Source organism: Eurypyga helias, unplaced genomic scaffold, assembly GCF_000690775.1.
Source record: "Eurypyga helias isolate BGI_N326 unplaced genomic scaffold, ASM69077v1 scaffold10776, whole genome shotgun sequence".
Taxonomy (NCBI): domain Eukaryota; kingdom Metazoa; phylum Chordata; class Aves; order Eurypygiformes; family Eurypygidae; genus Eurypyga; species Eurypyga helias.
In genome coordinates, this window is record NW_010257216.1 from 1 (window position 1) to 17574 (window position 17574).

General features: G+C 38.0%; 1 protein-coding gene across 2 annotated transcripts; it reads left to right on the forward strand.

The window, feature by feature from the left end:
* The first annotated feature begins 296 nt into the window (after window positions 1–296).
* On the forward strand, window positions 297–16330 carry NAP1L1 (nucleosome assembly protein 1-like 1). 2 transcript variants are annotated; one of them, XM_010153938.1, is made up of 14 exons: window positions 297–327; window positions 1019–1107; window positions 4469–4571; window positions 6890–7031; window positions 7501–7581; window positions 7828–7956; window positions 8440–8511; window positions 9152–9291; window positions 10975–11120; window positions 11202–11221; window positions 12348–12470; window positions 13444–13476; window positions 13846–13896; window positions 15572–16330. In XM_010153938.1, exons 1-14 carry the CDS (start codon window positions 311–313, stop codon window positions 15605–15607), a joined length of 1182 nt encoding a protein of 393 aa, XP_010152240.1. In that variant the 5' UTR covers window positions 297–310; the 3' UTR covers window positions 15608–16330. The 2 variants fall into 2 exon arrangements, with proteins under 2 accessions (XP_010152240.1, XP_010152241.1); XM_010153939.1 differs by having other exon boundaries at window positions 13849–13896.
* Window positions 16331–17574: the final 1244 nt, after the last annotated feature.

Below are 17574 nucleotides of genomic sequence, written 5' to 3' on the forward strand. Positions count from 1 at the left end.
GTAAGGATTCCATGCATGGCATGGAAATGCAGCATGGCATTTTGCTGGTACTTAAATTTATGTGAGTGGATCTATTGGTTCTAAACCAGATCAAAGTTTTCCAGTATTTCTGTATGCTTTAGACTCCGAGTTCAGAAAGTGTATGGGACATGAGCCACTCTTCAGACTATAATATGTATTTATCCTGTTTCTTAAAGCTGACAGAGTTCGTGCTTTTTTTTTTTCTAGCGTTATGGCATTTGCATGTAGATCTTGTAAGTGAAGGCTAATGCTGCTGCTGTTTTTTTTCTAGGGTTTGAAATCTGGGAGAATGGCAGACATAGACAAGTAAGTAAAATCTGTAGGTTAATGAGGCTCTGTGTCCTGTCCTGTACTCAGATGGCTGTGAACTTCAGACACTTGTTAGACAGGGTCTAGGCAATGATCTTGGCCCCATGGCAAGGTAAGTTCATAGCATGTGGGAGAAAAGGATGGGTTGCTCATGCCAAATGGGTTTGAGATCTTAATTGTAAGTAAATCTAAAACTGGGGAAAGGCACCAGTCAACTTACTATGTTAGCTAGAACTTTGGAGGGGAAAACCCAATAGTACTGCCCATTACAATTGTTTCACTATATGTAGGTGTTTTGTATACTTTGAATACTCATGTTTTGTGCCATTTGAGATACAGTTTAGGTGAACCTACCATCAGTTCTCAAGGCCCCGCACATCTTAAAGAGTATGTGTAGAGCAGAAGCCTTTGACTCGATGTGAACAAGAGCTGAAGGAATTCTTTTGTAAAAAGGCATCTTCAAAATTATGGAAAGCGGCTAGTACTTTAAACTGTTCTGAGACTGTCAAACTTGAATCTGTGAAGACAGATTTGGCTTTGTTTGGCTATTAAAACTTCCAGTTTGTTATAGTTCAGAACTGTTGCAACAGTTTGCTTCTACCCACATGATCTCTGACGAGCTCTTTAGGCTCGTTATAGTATTTTATAAAATTAACTTGTTGATCCTGTTATTGAATATTCTTAATAGCAAAGAACAGTCTGAACTTGATCAGCAGGATATGGAAGATGTTGAAGAAGTAGAAGAAGAAGAAACTGGTGAAGATGCCAACAACAAAGGTAATGTTGAAAACAAGCAGCTGCATATGTGCTTTCTAGTTAATGTGTTAGAAGGCTTTTACTGCTTAAAATAATGGGAAATGGTAAAACACAACTACTGATGCACAACTGTGTTTAAATTTTGAAGCAAGGACTTTTTTCTTAGGTGTGGTTTTTTTAATTAGTTGCCTGCAGTTGCTCAGTTATGGTTAGTACCAGTTCAGGCAGCTCTGGCCACCTGTAATGACGTATAATTGGAAGAAGGTTTATTGTGGGTATGTGACTAGATTCTTTCAAAACTCATGATAGTTAAGAGCTCTTAATGTAAAGCTCTGTGTAGATAAAAAAAATCCCCCAAAACAGGTGCATGTGGCTTATTTTTCCTATCAGTTGGTTAGTAATTTGCTGAGTTGTTTGATTTGTGAACAGAGCAAAAATCATGCTTAGTGTTGCCACTCTTAAAACCAATAGTTGCCACTCTTAAAATCAATAAGGCCTTCTCTTTTTTTCCCCTCAACAAAAACACCTGAATGTGTATCAGAATACTTGTTTTGTCTGTCCTACTCATGCTTTGTAATTAAAGATTGGGGCCGCAGTTAGAATCTGAAGAGCGAGTAACCAAAAGAGAAGTAACTGATAATCTTGGCAATGTAATTATTTGGACTTCTGATAGTGCCACATCATGTAATTGCTTGAACAGAGTAATTACACAGAAGAAAAGTAAGGTATTTTTGCTCAAGATGATATAACAGATTTTGGTCTGTCTATTGAAAGATGTGTTTTTAAAACTGGATTGCAAAATTAGTGGGTAACACTGGTCAGCTGAAGAACAGCTTACAGTAATTAAATGGTAGAATCATAGAATGGTTTGGGTTGGAAGGGTAAGTATTCAGGTGTCCCAAAGGATCATAGAGATGAATATGTATGTGTAGTGATTAATCCCTGTTATTGTAGATGGGGGTCTGAGGGGGAAATTATACTACAGGAATTTTGGAGGGAAATTGGGTTTTATAAGTTGTTCACCGAAAGGGTTATCACACACTGGAACAGGCTGCCCAGGGAGGTGGTGAAGTCACCATCCCTGGATGTGTTTAAGAGACAGGTGGATGAGGTGCTGAGAGATATGGTTTAGTGGCGGACAGATACGGTGGGACTGGATGATCTCTAAGGTCTTTTCCAACCCAGTGATTCTATGATTCTATAAATGAGAAACATGTTTCAGTAGTAGGGAAACTTAACACAGCGTTAAGCAGTTTTTACATCTGTAACTCTTGTTTGTCTAACTTTCCAGGTTTTTTTTATGCATAATTTTTCCTTAGCTTTTACAGACTTTTTAATCTAGATAATTTCATTTTTAACATGTGAAAGGTCCTTCTCTGGACACCCAGTAAAACACTCCTTTTAGGAATAACTTCTTCAAAGAAATAATGTTTATGGGTCCAAGAACTTGCAAAACAGAATGTGGTTGGATTTCAGTTTGAGGGATCGTGGCTGTTGGCATTGGCATACCACATGTATGATGTGTATACTGATTTGCTATTAAAGAATAACTGGCAATGTACTTAGATGGCACAATTAGGTAGGTTTTCAAGTGTATAGGAAAGACTGAATAATAAGGCCAGAGAAAAACAGATATCTTGACAAGAGGAGTAGTGACTAATAGAAGGTACTACCTTTAAGTAGTAATTACAGTTTCTACTGCTAAAATACAAACTGATTGTAGTCATTACAGAGAAACAAGACTGCTTTTTTTGGCTGTCACTTGCAACATAACTTTTCAGTGTGGAATTTCAGTGCTAGGATGTAAGTGGAAGAGAGCATTTACATGTGACTACTGTAGTGAAGGGCACAGAAGTGGAAAATGGTACGCTATTTCCAAAAGTGTTGTGTACCAGGAGGGATTCAAAAGCTTCACTCTAATTTGAAGGTGTCAGAAGGATGCCACATAAACCTAGTACCTTGTAAGGAATGCAAAGTACTTGTTTGCCCCTCTGTAATGTTGAGGATAGGGGGAAGAAGGTAAAATAGCATGATAAAAACTGATCATAAATTCTTAATAAAAAATATGAAGTTGTGAAATTCACTTCTGCTGGTTGAGGCACAGATTTTGAGTAGAAATAAAAGGGTTGATGTTAATATAGGTAATGAGAACACTTAGCTTAGGACTTTGTCTCTTTAAAAATGTACTTCTACCTTGTTTGAAACACGTTTCCCATTTGGACAAAGTGATTTCTGAAGATGATGTAGGTGATAGACTTCAAGGACCTAGTGCTGATACCCATTGTCAATGTGTCAGACTATTCTGATGCATAGATTACTCTTTTGCAAGAAAAAAAATAGGTAAAGATAGACCTGTAAAGCAGTTTTTAGTCCAGGTCTGAAACTGGTGTTTCTTTGCATTTACCTAAAAGGCAATGAAAAGTGCAATTCCAGTTTTTATTCCCTTTTAAAAGTAAAAGCACAAATTTCTTGCCTTAAAGAATCCAAAATAAAAGCAATTAAGGCACATGTGATGCTTTTAGTGGCATTGTATAAAACCTTCCCTTTTAACAAAAAAAGCTCAGCTTGCTGAGAAGTGGCCATTTTAATCCAGGTGCTGCTTCCATGTTCAGAATAGGATGGATTTGATCCATGCTTCCAAAATGGAGTGATGTTTCAAATATTTCTTTGCCTGTTTCTTTTTACAAGTGTATGTATAAATAAACTTAATGTGTTTTTGTAGTATTTAAGTAACTTTTCTTTCAAGATGTTGTGGTTTAGCCCCAGCCAGCAACAAAGCAACATGCAGCCACTTGCTTGCCTCCTTCCTGCCCAGCTCATTCCCACCTCCCCCCTGACAGGTTGGCTGGGGGAGAGAAGTGGAAAAAAGCCTTGTGGGTAGAGATAAAACCAGTTTAATGGGACAGCAAAGGGAGAGGGGAAAAAAAATATTACTAATAAAGGAGTATGTAAAAAGTGATGTACAGTGTAACAATTGCTCACCACCTGGTGATCGATAGCCCATCCCTAAACAGCGGATGGGCTATCCCCTGGCCAACCTCCCTCAGCTTATAGAATGGGCATGATGCCTCATGGCATGAAATACAGCCAGGGGAATTACCCAAAGGGTATCTCCTCCCAGTTTCTTGGAGAGGAGAAGCTGGGAACACTGGTACAGTATGAGAAACTGAGAAAGTCCTTGGCTTAATGTAAACATGTAAACATTGTTTGGTGACAACTAAAAACATCTGTGTGTTGTCAACATTCTTCTTAGCTCAAACCCAAAACACAGCCTCATACTAGCTACTGTGAAAAAAATTAACTCTATTGCAGCGACAACCAGCACACAAGATTAGTCTGAAAGATGCACTTTTCATTTACGTAATTTTTATTTTTAATTTAGCTCGGCAGTTGACTGTGCAGATGATGCAAAATCCTCAGATTCTTGCAGCACTTCAGGAAAGACTTGATGGTCTGGTAGGAACATCTACAGGATACATAGAAAGGTACAGTATTTGTTCAGTATCAGCAGAGTGGTATAAATGGTTCCTTTTCTCTCTGAACAGTATTGTCTGTAGGATTAATAGTCATAAGCTACTGTGCGGCCCAGGTATCAGGAAGACTAATATAGTCTGTCTGTAGTGCATCTCAAAATTTGAGAGTTTTTATTGGGGCTTTTATGAAAAGACTGCTAGAACACTTGCAGTGGGTGACCCTGTCCCCTGCCGTTACAATATGGCACACTTTCTTTTCAAGGATAATTTCCTGCTACTTGGAATGTCTTTTATAGCTTTGCCTTCATCATGAAACATCATTTATCTTAAATGTGGATAAATACTTGGAGACCTAATGTCTACTACAGTTATTTTTTGGTTAGAGTATAACAAGGAGCTAATAAGGCGTGTTGTATCAGTACTTCCTGTAGTCTCCTTCAGTATCAAAACTTGCAACAATCTCTTGCTAAAATTTTCTTTACTCCATCTGCATTAACAGAGTTTTCTGGCACTTTCACATGATTTCTGTGAATGAACACTTGACTGCACCCACAGGAAGTGTAAAGCATACAGCTGTGATTGGGTCCTATGCTGCTATTGACTTGAACTGGGGCAGCTATGGAGTAACAGGCATTGCTGCTGCTGCTACTCCTACTTGTACCACTTTGCTGTTACAGATGATAGCATGGAGGAAAAGCTCATTTAACTAACAACCTTCCCCAATAAATACTGGCATAAGAAAGAGTATGGAGTCAGAGGGTACCCCGGTTCATGCTCTTCTAGATACTGTACAGTACAGGCTTTCTATACCCAATATTTTTCTTCTGTTTTTCAACAGATACTAATCTTTCAGGTCCTTGATCCAAGAAGTGAACAAAAGTGGTAACATTGATTTACATGGCATTGTTCTAGGTGGCTGCTCTCTACGATACTGTACCATTTCTTCATCAGTTCCAAGTACAGCAGTGCATTCTCTTGTCACAAAAGCATTGCAACTTTGCCGTTGTTACCAAGTGCTTACCTAACTTGCAGTTCAAAAATAGCTGAAAAATGTGTGTAACTTGTTTGCACTTTCTCAACATATGCGTGCTGACTTAACCTTGCTTTACAGTTGCCTCTTGCATGCCTTCCCAAGTGTTATTTTGAGCTTATTTATCTACAGTCTAGACACTGAGATGGCACATAAGTCAGCAGAAATCTGGGATCCTAAAAACCTGTTATGTGGGATCTTAAGGACCTAGTATAAGCTGGTAGGAAACTCAACAAGCTCCAGGAAAACATCTGTCTGCTCAGGCTTAGAGTCTGCAAATTGCCTTGCAGCTAGCTATCCAATAACTCACCTCTTCATCTGTGCCTGGCCACAATAATTTTAATAGAACTTGCTTTCATAGGGTAGAATTTCCCTTGACTGCTCGCAGGAATTGTATTCTTGTGTAATTATAACGTTTGCTAGTGGCCTCTATTCAGAGCAACAGGTTTTACTTGCTGCCGTTGTGCTTGTTCAGTCCAGTTCATACTTGGTCTGCTTTTCCAGTTTGGATTTAATCTGTAAAAGTTGTCTTTCATAAAACTACCTTTTTTTAAAATACAGAGTTTATAAAGGTACTGGATGTAGAAATTGTGAAATTTGAACTAGTTGGCATGGACTGTAACAAAAGGTAGCTTTGACTACTGGAAAAGAATCTAGGTTCTTGAGTAAATGGGTTAAAATCTTTCCTCTGACATACCAGAGTTGGACATGCTGCATGTATGGCACTACCTCTTAGAAATTTCACCTCTTAGAAGTGTTATGTGCAATTGCTAGGACCAGTACTCTTAGTATAAATATATGCACATGACATTAAATGGGTGATTGGTGTGTCTTATCTGTGCAATCATATTAATTTGCTTACTTAACTTTTTATTGAACTAACTGAAATTTTGAAGATTGACTTCTTAGGAAGTGATAATTCAGTTGTCTTGAACTTTCTTTCATAAAACCAAACCAGTTAGTGGTGAGAACTATCTTAATTCTGCTGGACTGTATGAATTTACTGTGCTGCTCATTGATAATGTAAAACACATTTTTAGTATGACGTTTTATTGCACAAGCTTCTCATGATTGCTCCAGGTGTTTGGAATACTCTGGTTCCAGTTCAGTTTAAGCCTTATTTTAAAAGCCTGCGCTAACAGTTTCAATCCATGTGGTACAGTGGGTCATAGTTTTGATTTGTTGAGGTTTCTAAAGCTTAGAGTGCAAAATCTGTTTTGATGTAAGTTGGTTGTTAAGGAGGGGTCAACATGTGCTTAGCAGGTAGTGTTAGTAACAGCTTTGTCACTGAATTTTTCAGCTTGCCTAAAGTTGTCAAAAGACGTGTGAATGCTCTCAAGAACCTTCAAGTTCAGTGTGCACAGATAGAAGCAAAGTTCTATGAGGAAGTTCATGAGCTGGAAAGGAAGTATGCTGCTCTCTATCAGCCCTTATTTGACAAGGTATTTTAATGCTAATCTGATTTGTACTTAAAAGCTTTAGGTAAAACACAAGGGAATATAAACTGAAAGCTTATGAATGTTCTGAGTTATTCCAGTCTCGTATGTGCCCATTCAATTCAACTGACATTTTACTATCTGTGTGAGTATCAACTAAGATTAAGGGAGAGAAAGGTTCAGTCTGTTCTATGGTTACCAAATTCACTTCAGAATACCGAGCTTCATCTTGCTAATTGAGCAGGTGTGAGATGATATGGTAACCTTTCTGGAACTTTGGTGCTTCTTTTAGTGTGTTGAAAAGCTCATAACTACCGAGTCGTTTCCTAGGGCAAGGAGAAAAAAGTTTTTATAAATAGTTAATGTGTTACTAATTGTGTAACTGTAGGATTAGGAATTTATTGGTTAGGGCATTGCTGGCTTCAGTGACTGGGAAATGTGAAAATATTCTTGGTTTAATCTTTTAATCTTTCAGCGAAGTGAAATCATCAATGCAATTTATGAACCTACAGAGGAAGAATGTGAATGGAAAGCAGATGCCGAAGAAGAAATTTCAGTGAGTGTCATAACTGATTCTCATCATTAATCTCAAACTTTAGCATTAAACAAGTTTTAGTACAGTAAATAAAGTTAAAAAAAACCCCCAACCTTGGGTGCATAATGATTGCTTATAATAATAATCCATAAGGATGGCTTAAAGCATGCATGTGAAATTTAATCTGTACTGGTATTGACATAAAGCTGTTAACAAATCTTGTGGACACTCTTAAATCAGAAAAACTAACATTTTTATTCTATCAAGGAGGAAATGAAAGAGAAAGCCAAGCTTGAAGAGGAAAAAAAGGATGAAGAAAAAGAAGACCCTAAAGGAATTCCGGAGTTTTGGCTGACAGTATTCAAGAACGTGGACTTGCTCAGTGATATGGTTCAGGTAGGTGGCTGTCCAGGCTTGTTTGAAGTTGCTGAAGTCCTTAATCCAAGTTCCTTTTTAAAGAAAGGAATAGAAACAGTAACACTACTTTATGTGCCTTTTGTAGAGTGAAAGTGGAACAAGTACTTGGTTGTCATCTCTGGTACTTCATTCAACTGAGAGCGGTCTGAAGTAGCTTCTTACTGTGTTGTTACTTCTTCAATTTGCTTTACCCTACTAATACACTTTGTGTTTCTAGGAGTATGTGTGTTAGATATTGCTAAAAGCTACCTGGTGTTAGCGTGGATTTAGGTTGTGTACTGCAGCGGAAACTCCGTACGGCCATTGTTGCCATCTGCTGGTCATGTTCATGAAAATGTGCTGTAACAGGGTTCTTGTCATAGGTAGGAATTATTCTAAAGATGGCTTTTTATCTCTGCAGGGTCTTAAATCTGTGTATGATTTAGCATTACAAAAATTGAATCAACTCTGTTTTCTTTACAGGAACATGATGAACCTATCCTGAAACACTTAAAAGACATAAAAGTGAAATTTTCAGAAGTTGGACAGCCTATGGTTAGTTTAATCTATCAAACAAGATTACTTTTGTGTTGAGTTACTTGCATATTAGTAGCACAGTCTGTGGTAGCCAGTCGTCTTTATGGCAATCACAAGAAATACTCAGCTGCTGCTTGCCTTGTTAAAAACAGTACAAGAACTGGTAGTGCTAGTCTTGCAGTACCATATAAATGACTTCATACTTAATTTAACCTTCAAATTTTGATGAGTTAATAACTTGGCCTTAATATCTGATGACTAAGTTTCACCTTTAAATTTTGATACCTTCAGGTACTCTTTGTATAACCGTTATAATTGGCTATAATTTCCTTGCCAGAAATCAGATAGTTTTAATATTTTAAATGTAGAAGTTCTCTCAATACAGTAGCACCAGGAAACCTGTACACTGGGAGATGTTGTGTCATTACTGCAAGCAATGTATTTATTAATAAGCACAAAATTAACATGGTAGATAAAACATTGGAAGACTGTACTAAAGCAGCAAATTCTAGAATAAGTTACATGTGCATCATTTCAGTATTGGAGGAGACTAATATATTCTGTTACATGTGTATTTTTGGTTTTGGATTTTACGTATTTATAAGCTGAAGGTATGTTACTAAGTTGCTGAAGTTGTCACTCTGCAATTCTTTTTCAGAGTTTCATATTAGAATTTCATTTTGAACCAAATGACTACTTCACAAATGAAGTATTGACAAAGACATATAGAATGAGGTCAGAGCCAGATGATTCTGATCCCTTCTCCTTCGATGGACCAGAAATAATGGGTTGTACAGGGTAAGTGCTAATAAGTAACTTTAAGAAACTGCTACATTGCCTTAGCATTATCCAACTGTAGACTTTACAGCATCTTGGGAAGGTGCTTGAAAATATATTGCTACCTAATAACTAGTAGACAGATGGGTTCAACTTGAAATTTTGTCTTTCAGTAACTTCAATACAACATAGAAAACAATATTGTAAATTATATAATTAACAAGTATATATAACTTATATATGTGTATAAATGGAAAAAAATAACTAATCAGTATTTATCTAGAAATACTATTCTGCAATCTCAAAATCTGAATTGGAAGGTGGATGGTGTTACCTTTTTGTAGGCCTTGGTAGCTTTTTCAAAATTTGTTTGATCATTTCTTTTAATCTTTTTCTGTTTCTAACTTGCTGTGTTTTGGCAAGTCTGTTCCAGTTTTACTTTCCATATTGTAGTTGTCCAGTTTGTTTTATAGGTGTTGAGTGTTTGTTTCTGAGTGTCTTTCAGTTGATCTGAGAAATGAAGAACAGTTGTTCATTAGCTACAGGTTCCTCATGATTTCTGAGCTGTCAGGCTCCTCTTTCAGTGATGTCTTTTGGTCTACATCAGCTGTTATTCCTCACACTAAATCATCTCTTTATTCTGTACGTGTCTCTTCTTGTGAACAGAAGGATGAAACCTGAGTAGTTTGTAATCAGCCTTACGGGTACATCAGGGCTCTATGCACGATGGCATGTTGCTTTTGTGTTAATGTCTCTAAGGTTCTGACTGCTCTTCTGAGTGTTAATAACCAATTTAGAACCTATCACTGTGTAGTCAGGGCTGGTTTTACCTGTACATTAATTTGCAGTTACTGACTTTTATTTACTCCTTCACTTCCCAGTCACCTACTGGAATGTTCTTCTGCAAATGTCCTGTAAGATTTAGTCTTAAGTGCTTGAGTAGCTTTGATCAAACTGTTGTCTTCCTCAGTTCAGACTGTCTCTGAAAAGCATAAATCCTGGTAGAGGCTGCTGTAAGATGGCACTCTGCTTCTGTAAAAATGACTTATTCCTGGTCTTTGTCTTGTGTTTTAACTAACACAGCCTCTTCTTCTTATCCCAGAGCAACTCACTTCCTTCAAGTCTTTAAAGGAATCTAATCAGAAACTTCCACACATGCAGATGATCTTACTGGTTTTTCATTTACATGTCCCCAGAATTCTGTGTCTGATAAGCCTTTGGGTGTTATTTAGCAGGACAGAGTTAAACCCTCACAAACCACTAAACCAACCAAAAACTACACACATGCTTGATGCATTATTTTAAGGGCTTATTGATTGCAATGATAGCTGTGGTAAACCTTGGTGTATTACTAGCACGACTGAATATGACATTGCTTTATAATGGGTAGGGAGCACTGAAAATGATGTGACACCATTCTTTGATAGGAAACTAGGTAGAACTTGGTAGCAGATGAAAATTAGTATTTCAGAGATTGAGTGGGGAAGGGTAAACTTTTAGATGAATGAACTTTTAATCCTAAAATGAATCTGTTATTTTTGTTCTCAAAAGCATAAACTGGTGAAAAGGTAGCTATGAATAAATAATACTTTAATATTTTATATTCATTGTATCTCTTGCAGTTGTGAATGTCTCAGTAGGTACCTGTAACAAGGGGAATGGTATTAAGCTGATGGGTTGCTTTTTGGTTCTCTTCCTCTCCAGTTGCCAAATAGACTGGAAAAAAGGAAAGAATGTTACTTTGAAAACCATTAAGAAGAAGCAGAAACATAAGGGTCGTGGAACAGTTAGAACAGTGACAAAAACTGTTTCCAATGACTCTTTCTTCAACTTCTTTAGTCCTCCTGAAGGTAAACTGAACACTAGTTTATCTGCATTAACTTTTAAGTGTAGTACATACTTTACTCACTTGTTTCTTCTGTTTTTTACAGTTCCTGAAAGTGGAGATCTGGTAAGTTGGCTATCTTAAAATAAGGAGGTGGATGGGAATTGCCAGTAGAAGTAGTCATGCCTTTATGTACAAAGTGTTTGTTGAAATTGTTTTGAAATTTGTTAAACAGTTTCGGCTCTGTTTCTGTATTTAACTTGGCATGCTTGTGACAAATAGCATGTATTTGAGTTTTCTTTATTAGAAGGGGTATTTGTTGAGTTGGATGGTAAAAAGTTTAGTAAACTTTAATGGCTTATCCTTCCTGAAAGCTACCTGGTGAATTGCTAACAGTTGTATGAATGTAGTGATCTTTGTCATTAGCCTTTGGTCTAATGGATGGTGTAAGTCTCTCCCTTTGGGCATCGTTTGGATGATCTTCTCCATACTGCATGTATGTGGTTTGTGGTTTATGCTGTTAAATTTCCAAGCTACTAACTCTTGGAGCAGGTACTAAAACAAAACCAGAAAACTGAGTGCCCACTCTTTTATGTGCTCACTCATTGAAAACTGGCAATAAACCATGTTTTTGTAAGGAGGAGAGGTACCAAAACCACTCAAGTGCTGAATACATCATGTAGGTTTGGGAATTCTGCTTAAAGCCTCCAGAAACACGCTGTTAGAACTCCAGTTGGCATCATCACCCAAAGCTGTATGTTATTGGAGAGCATCTGTTGTAGGTGTTCAGGTGCTTCACAATGGCTTGCTTAATAGGAATCATGGTGGCGATGCACTGGAGGAGTCCAAAGGGGCTTGCAAAAAAACTTGAAGATAGGCTCACCCAGCTAGTGTTTGGTTCTCAGGGGTATTGTGCACAGGAACTGAAAGGCTATGAGAGGTATTAAACAATACCTTGGAACAAAAGTGAGTTGGTGGGGAGGTAGGGGGCGGGGGAATAAAACTTAAACTCCAGAATTTTGCATAGTTAGGCTTACTGAAGAAGCAGCCCCTGCTGCACAATGCAGGTAGGCTGCTTAAAATGTAAAACCTGACTCCACGATTTCAGTTCTGTAAGGCAGGTCCTGATCCAAAACAAGTCAACACATGGGATTTTTATAAATGTGACAACATCAAAAACTGTGCAACTCGTGGTTTTGTGTAAAAAGTAATTATCAGCTTCTGATTTAGGAAATAATGTTGTTTTATGCAGGATGATGATGCTGAGGCAATCCTTGCTGCAGACTTTGAAATAGGTCATTTCTTGCGTGAACGTATAGTTCCCCGATCAGTATTGTACTTCACAGGAGAAGCTATTGAGGACGACGATGATGATGTAAGTATAATACTATTTCAGAATACTAAAAACTTTGAAATAATGTTGCTTAAAGACTTCAGGTAATGTCTGACTTGTATGATGTTGGTATCCTTAGAATGGGATGTATCAATGTTGGTTTCAGCTGAGCTTCCTAGAGTGTTAAGAGCAGCCATGAAGGTAATTTATCTCTGAAGTAGCGACTTCAGACTTCTGTGGCAAAAACAGTGGGAGAAGCTGAATGTTCAGAGAATGTCAGAGTTGTTTAGCATATAAGGTGTTCCCAGGGTGGCATACCCAGTACTTCGGTAGAACTACAATGAGCTGTCAGAAAACAAATTAGTCAGTCTGGCTGCTCAGCCTGTTCTGTGTTTATCTGGGCTACCAAGTTCCTTGAGATTCAAGCTTGATCCCTTCAGGAGGGCACTCTGATAATGGTGGATAAGCACATTCAAAGCAAGTGCTGCAAAAGCTTGAAGTAAGTGTTTTACAGAAGCTGAGCTTGAAAAACAAACCCCTAAAGCCCAGAACTTTTATATGAGTGAAATATTTTTTTCTCCCCTGCCTCTGCACAACAAAGACAATTTGACAGTTTGGCTAAAATAAGTTCTGCCCTAAAATTCATTTTTAGAATGTAAAACGGTAGCCCTTAGGCCAAAAGCTTGGCTGGGGTAGGTGGGAGAGGGAAGTGACTGACTATAGATTGCCTTAGGCTTTGAGACACCCTACAGGCCAGAGATGTTACTGCCGTCTAGTAAGCTCTTCCAATGCTGCAAGTAAGGAACTTCAGACAATTTTTTTTCTGCCAGAGCGTAAGAGAATGAACATGATTCATGCTGATGCATAAAGCATTTCTAAATCTGTAAGGTATAGGAAGTTCTCTTGGAGCACAATACAGTGTGGAGTCTGGTATCTGCTTGAGTTATCTGGCTGTATTTGGGCCATAAATGGCTGCATTTATGACACCATCAAAACCATTTGTTTTCTTTCCTAGTATGATGAAGAAGGTGAAGAGGCAGATGATGAGGTAAGTTGATGGATGGCCTTGATTTAAGTGGTTTCCCTTCCGTAGTTTATCTGGAATAAGAGTTCCTTTGAGTTTTTGCATGCCCTGGGGACTAAGTTTATGAATGGAAGATACAACATAGTTTTGTGAATCTAGGGTAAATATTTAAATGTCAAAAAAACCCCAAACCAAACAGACAACTGTAATATGTCCTGCAAATTAAGTTGCAACTGCTATCAACAGATATGCCTTGGGGGGGAAGCTAACACGATACGCACAACAGTGATAATTAATTTATTTAAGAGTAGAATTTAATCTTGATTTTCTTTCAAATGTCTCAGGAAGCTGAATGTGGATAAGCTAGAGAAATATAAACACGTTTTCTTTCAGGAGGGGGAAGAAGAAGCTGATGAAGAAAATGATCCTGATTATGAACCCAAAGTAAGGAATTAAAAAAACATTTGAAGTTCGTGTATGCATACACACACTCAAAATTTTATGTAGGTTAAATCTTTAGTTTTAGCTTCAGTATTTAGTCAGTAGTTTTGTATGGTGAGTACCTTTTTGGCTGAGGGTGTTTCAATCTCGTTCTGACAGACTAAGATAGGTAGAGGAACTTGTTAAAAGTTCTTTCTCCAAGAATTTTTTGTAAAAGTAACTTTTGGCTTTGAACACTGAAATTTGTCAGGCTTGGTTTTCTGTAAACTTGTCTTGCAGCAAGTTGCTGCTAATGATGAAAATGTCCTATAGTGGTTCTAGTGCAGAGAAGTGCATAATCCAGATTCGGTTTTTTGGGAACTTGTGCCAGCTGACTCTGGCACAGATTTTCCCAGCAGAATACAAAACTGAAGCTTTTTCAGCGTAGATAATAGCAAATCTATTGCTTGAGGTGGCAGAAGTCAAGGTTCAGGCATGCATCTGCAGGCAAGTACTAAAATGTGAACAGTCAGAAGCAACTTAGCTTTCTTATTCCATGGGAATTGTCGTGTTTGGCCACCTGAAAGCATCTGATGGTGGTAGGTAAAGTTGCAGTCATGAAAATGAAATCTTTGTGAACTAAAAATGTCTGCTGCAAAATGCGCTTGCACTTTCAAATGAGGAGGCAGCATGTTTTTTCAGTGGGAATGTTTGAGCTAGAACCAAAGTACTGCTGAAAGAATTTACATAATCTTAGCATTGTACGCAGAAGGATGTAGGGTATAGAGCTGTTAATCAAAATGTACAATCTGTTTCATCTGCTATATTGTGTTCAAGTTGCTTCCTATTCAAGAAAGTTTTGGAATCAGCAGCTGCAGGATGGGTTTCTTATTTCCACCATTTGAGATTGCTTTTCTAGGCTAAAGAAAACTGAGAAAGGGTAAGAGACTGCTCAGTTTCAGAGAGACCTGCCAAAGGGCTAGAGGCAGTAATGGTACTATAAGAGTAAATAGTTGTAAACTGATTACCAGCTGAATTTATTAAAGCACTGAGGTCCTAGAATAGCTATCCAGACTAAGGTAGTGGAGTAAAACTTGCAACCGAACTCTGCCCCCAGAAAGCCTTTTCCTTACACTCCTGTATTAGTGAGATACTGTTGGCTGTGTGTTTCAATATAACAGAAAAACTTTTCCACGTTAGAATTTTCTAACAACTGGAACTTACTGCAAAAGATCTTTCCAGAGTGTTTAGAACATACTATGTTTTGGTGTTTCATTGAATTGCTCTACAGTGGCTTCTGAAGTAAGGTCGTGCCCTTGTTACTGTCCACAGGAAGTGTCTTTTGCCTCAGACACTGTAGAAGGTCTGGATGCTTCTTTTGAGCCAGGTTGTTTTGTTACTATGCACGAGACTCCTTTTTCCAGTTTAGTGTCTTTCAGAGTATCCCACCACACTTAGTTCTGAACAGGTTTTTGTTCTGGATCTCATACCTATGCACTAGCAAAGCCAAAATGAATGGACTGTGGATGTTACTGTGTCCAGAGACAGCGGTGTTACTGATGGCTAGGTGATTAGTTTAACGGAAAAGATGAAAGAACAACTTGAAAACCGAAACTTGAGAAAGTACGCGTAGCAATATTAGTAGTTCTTTTAAAACTCTGATATCTGTAAACTGATATTTCCTTTTTTCCCTCAACAGAAGGATCAAAACCCAGCAGAATGCAAGCAGCAGTGAAGCAGTGTGTATGTGGCCTTGAGGATTACCTGCACTGTAATAGCCTAAACACAACTATTAGTTACTTACAGCCTTATGTTTTGTATCTTGGTAGGATTAAGTAACCAATTTGTTAAAAAAAAATAAAAATAATTCAAACACATAAGTGTTTAAATGTTAAACACAGTTAAACCAGTTTAAAATGTAGGTTCAATCTACCTAGCATTTTAACAGTATAATTTTCTGCCAATATGTAGAATGCAGTAAATCCCCTAAAGCATGAATGTTAATTCATTGCTACATAGTTTGGTTCTTGTGAAGTCTTTGTCATGTAGCTATTAGACTGCAGCTGTGAAGATTATCAGAACTGTTAACTGAGACCAATATTTGTTTAGAGAAAACTCTCTCCTGAAGAACCAACCAAAGTATTTTTCAGCCCAGTAGTCTGAACGGGTTTACGTCTGCTTGCACTAGCTGTGCCTTCATTACTTTGTTAGAGAAATGGCAGTGACTTGTACTAACTAGGAGATGATGATGCATTTTGAATTTGACTACTTGAGGAGACTAGTATAACTTGTTTAATTTCCAACGAGACCACATTAAACATTCATAACTGTCAGCTTGTTTATGCGATGGGTTTTGTATTTTATGTGACATAGTGATCTACAAAAGAAACCTAGTCATCATATTAAGGTTATTGTTTACCACTGGGGTGTGAATAAAACCTAGTATTTTCAGAAGCTAGTCTTGTTTTATTATGATGTGTGTATCTGCGTGGGTAAACTGGTAAGGCATATCTTCCGTGCTGCAGTTCAATTTTTACTAGAAACAAAAGCTGCTGAAAAGTAAATGATATACCATTTTAAACCCAAACACAATAGTTTGGAAAGTTTGATCCATACTTTCCACTTGCAGTGTGATACTTGTGAAGCGGAGCTAGGTGTTTCAGCGATTGGTCGACACTGCTGCTGTAGAGAAGGCAGGTTTTTAGAAGTGGGGCTAGATCTGATAAAGGACTCTAAGGCATTGGTTATTAGTATGAAATCTGGATCTGAGGAGGGTGCCTTGGATTTCCAGTCTGTGTAGACAGGGCTAGGTTCTCCTGACAAAATCTGCCCTGCAGCCTAAGGAAGCAGTGCTAGAACACTTGGCTGTATTCTAGTTTGTATTAACTGTTACCAAGCATCTGCAGAGCAGGAAACAAACCCTAAGGAATTCTCCTCTCTGCACCATTCACTATGCTTGTATTTGCACATTCTGGTTCATACTTTGCCCTATTGGATATTCATTGTCAGTTGAAACATGGGCTAGAAGATCTTTACCCTAACCTTGCCTCTAGCCTAGTAGCGGAGGTGCTCTTGAGATGTGGATTTAAATGCACTCAGCTTGAAGGGACTATGAAGTGATGTCTTCCATTTGAGTTTTCCCAGTCAGTAAGGTGCTGCTGCACTTTGTGCAGTCTGGTCCTTCACATAACTACAGAAGTTCTGGTCAACTGTAGAAATTCTGATCTTCTAAGCAAGTACACAAATAACTCTTTGAGGGATGGGAAGGTCCTCGTAGGGTTGGAAAGAAATGTCCAGTTAGGCATGGATCAATTCCTGCAGTGACTACTCTTCCTTTTTCTTGCTGCTGATACAATGACTTAGCCATAAAGGTTTGAAAAGAGCAGGGCAAGCAGGAAGCAACAGCCACATGAGGATGGGGCTGGTGGAAGAGTTTCTCCAGCATGTCTATTGCTTGGAGTGGAATACAGAATAAAGCTTATCCCAAGTGCCCTTCTGAATACTCAGCTCCCTGGGAGGAAGGTGGTCTAGTGTGGTGTGATTTAACTTTTTTTTTTGTTGTTGTTGGTTGGTTTGTTTGGGTGGGTGTTTAGTGGGATTTTTTTTTTGGTTGGTTGTTTTTTTTTAATTCCTTGAAAGCTTAAATAGCACACTGCTTCATTTCAGAATCCCTGTTGGGCTTCATTTTTATCCTCTCCAGGT

Coding starts and splice junctions, on each gene's coding strand:
- NAP1L1 (XM_010153938.1), top strand. Junction 11,222..12,347: donor TTCCTGAAAGTGGAGATCTG/GTAAGTTGGCTA, acceptor TGTTTTATGCAG/GATGATGATGCTGAGGCAAT. Junction 12,471..13,443: donor TTGAGGACGACGATGATGAT/GTAAGTATAATA, acceptor TTTCTTTCCTAG/TATGATGAAGAAGGTGAAGA.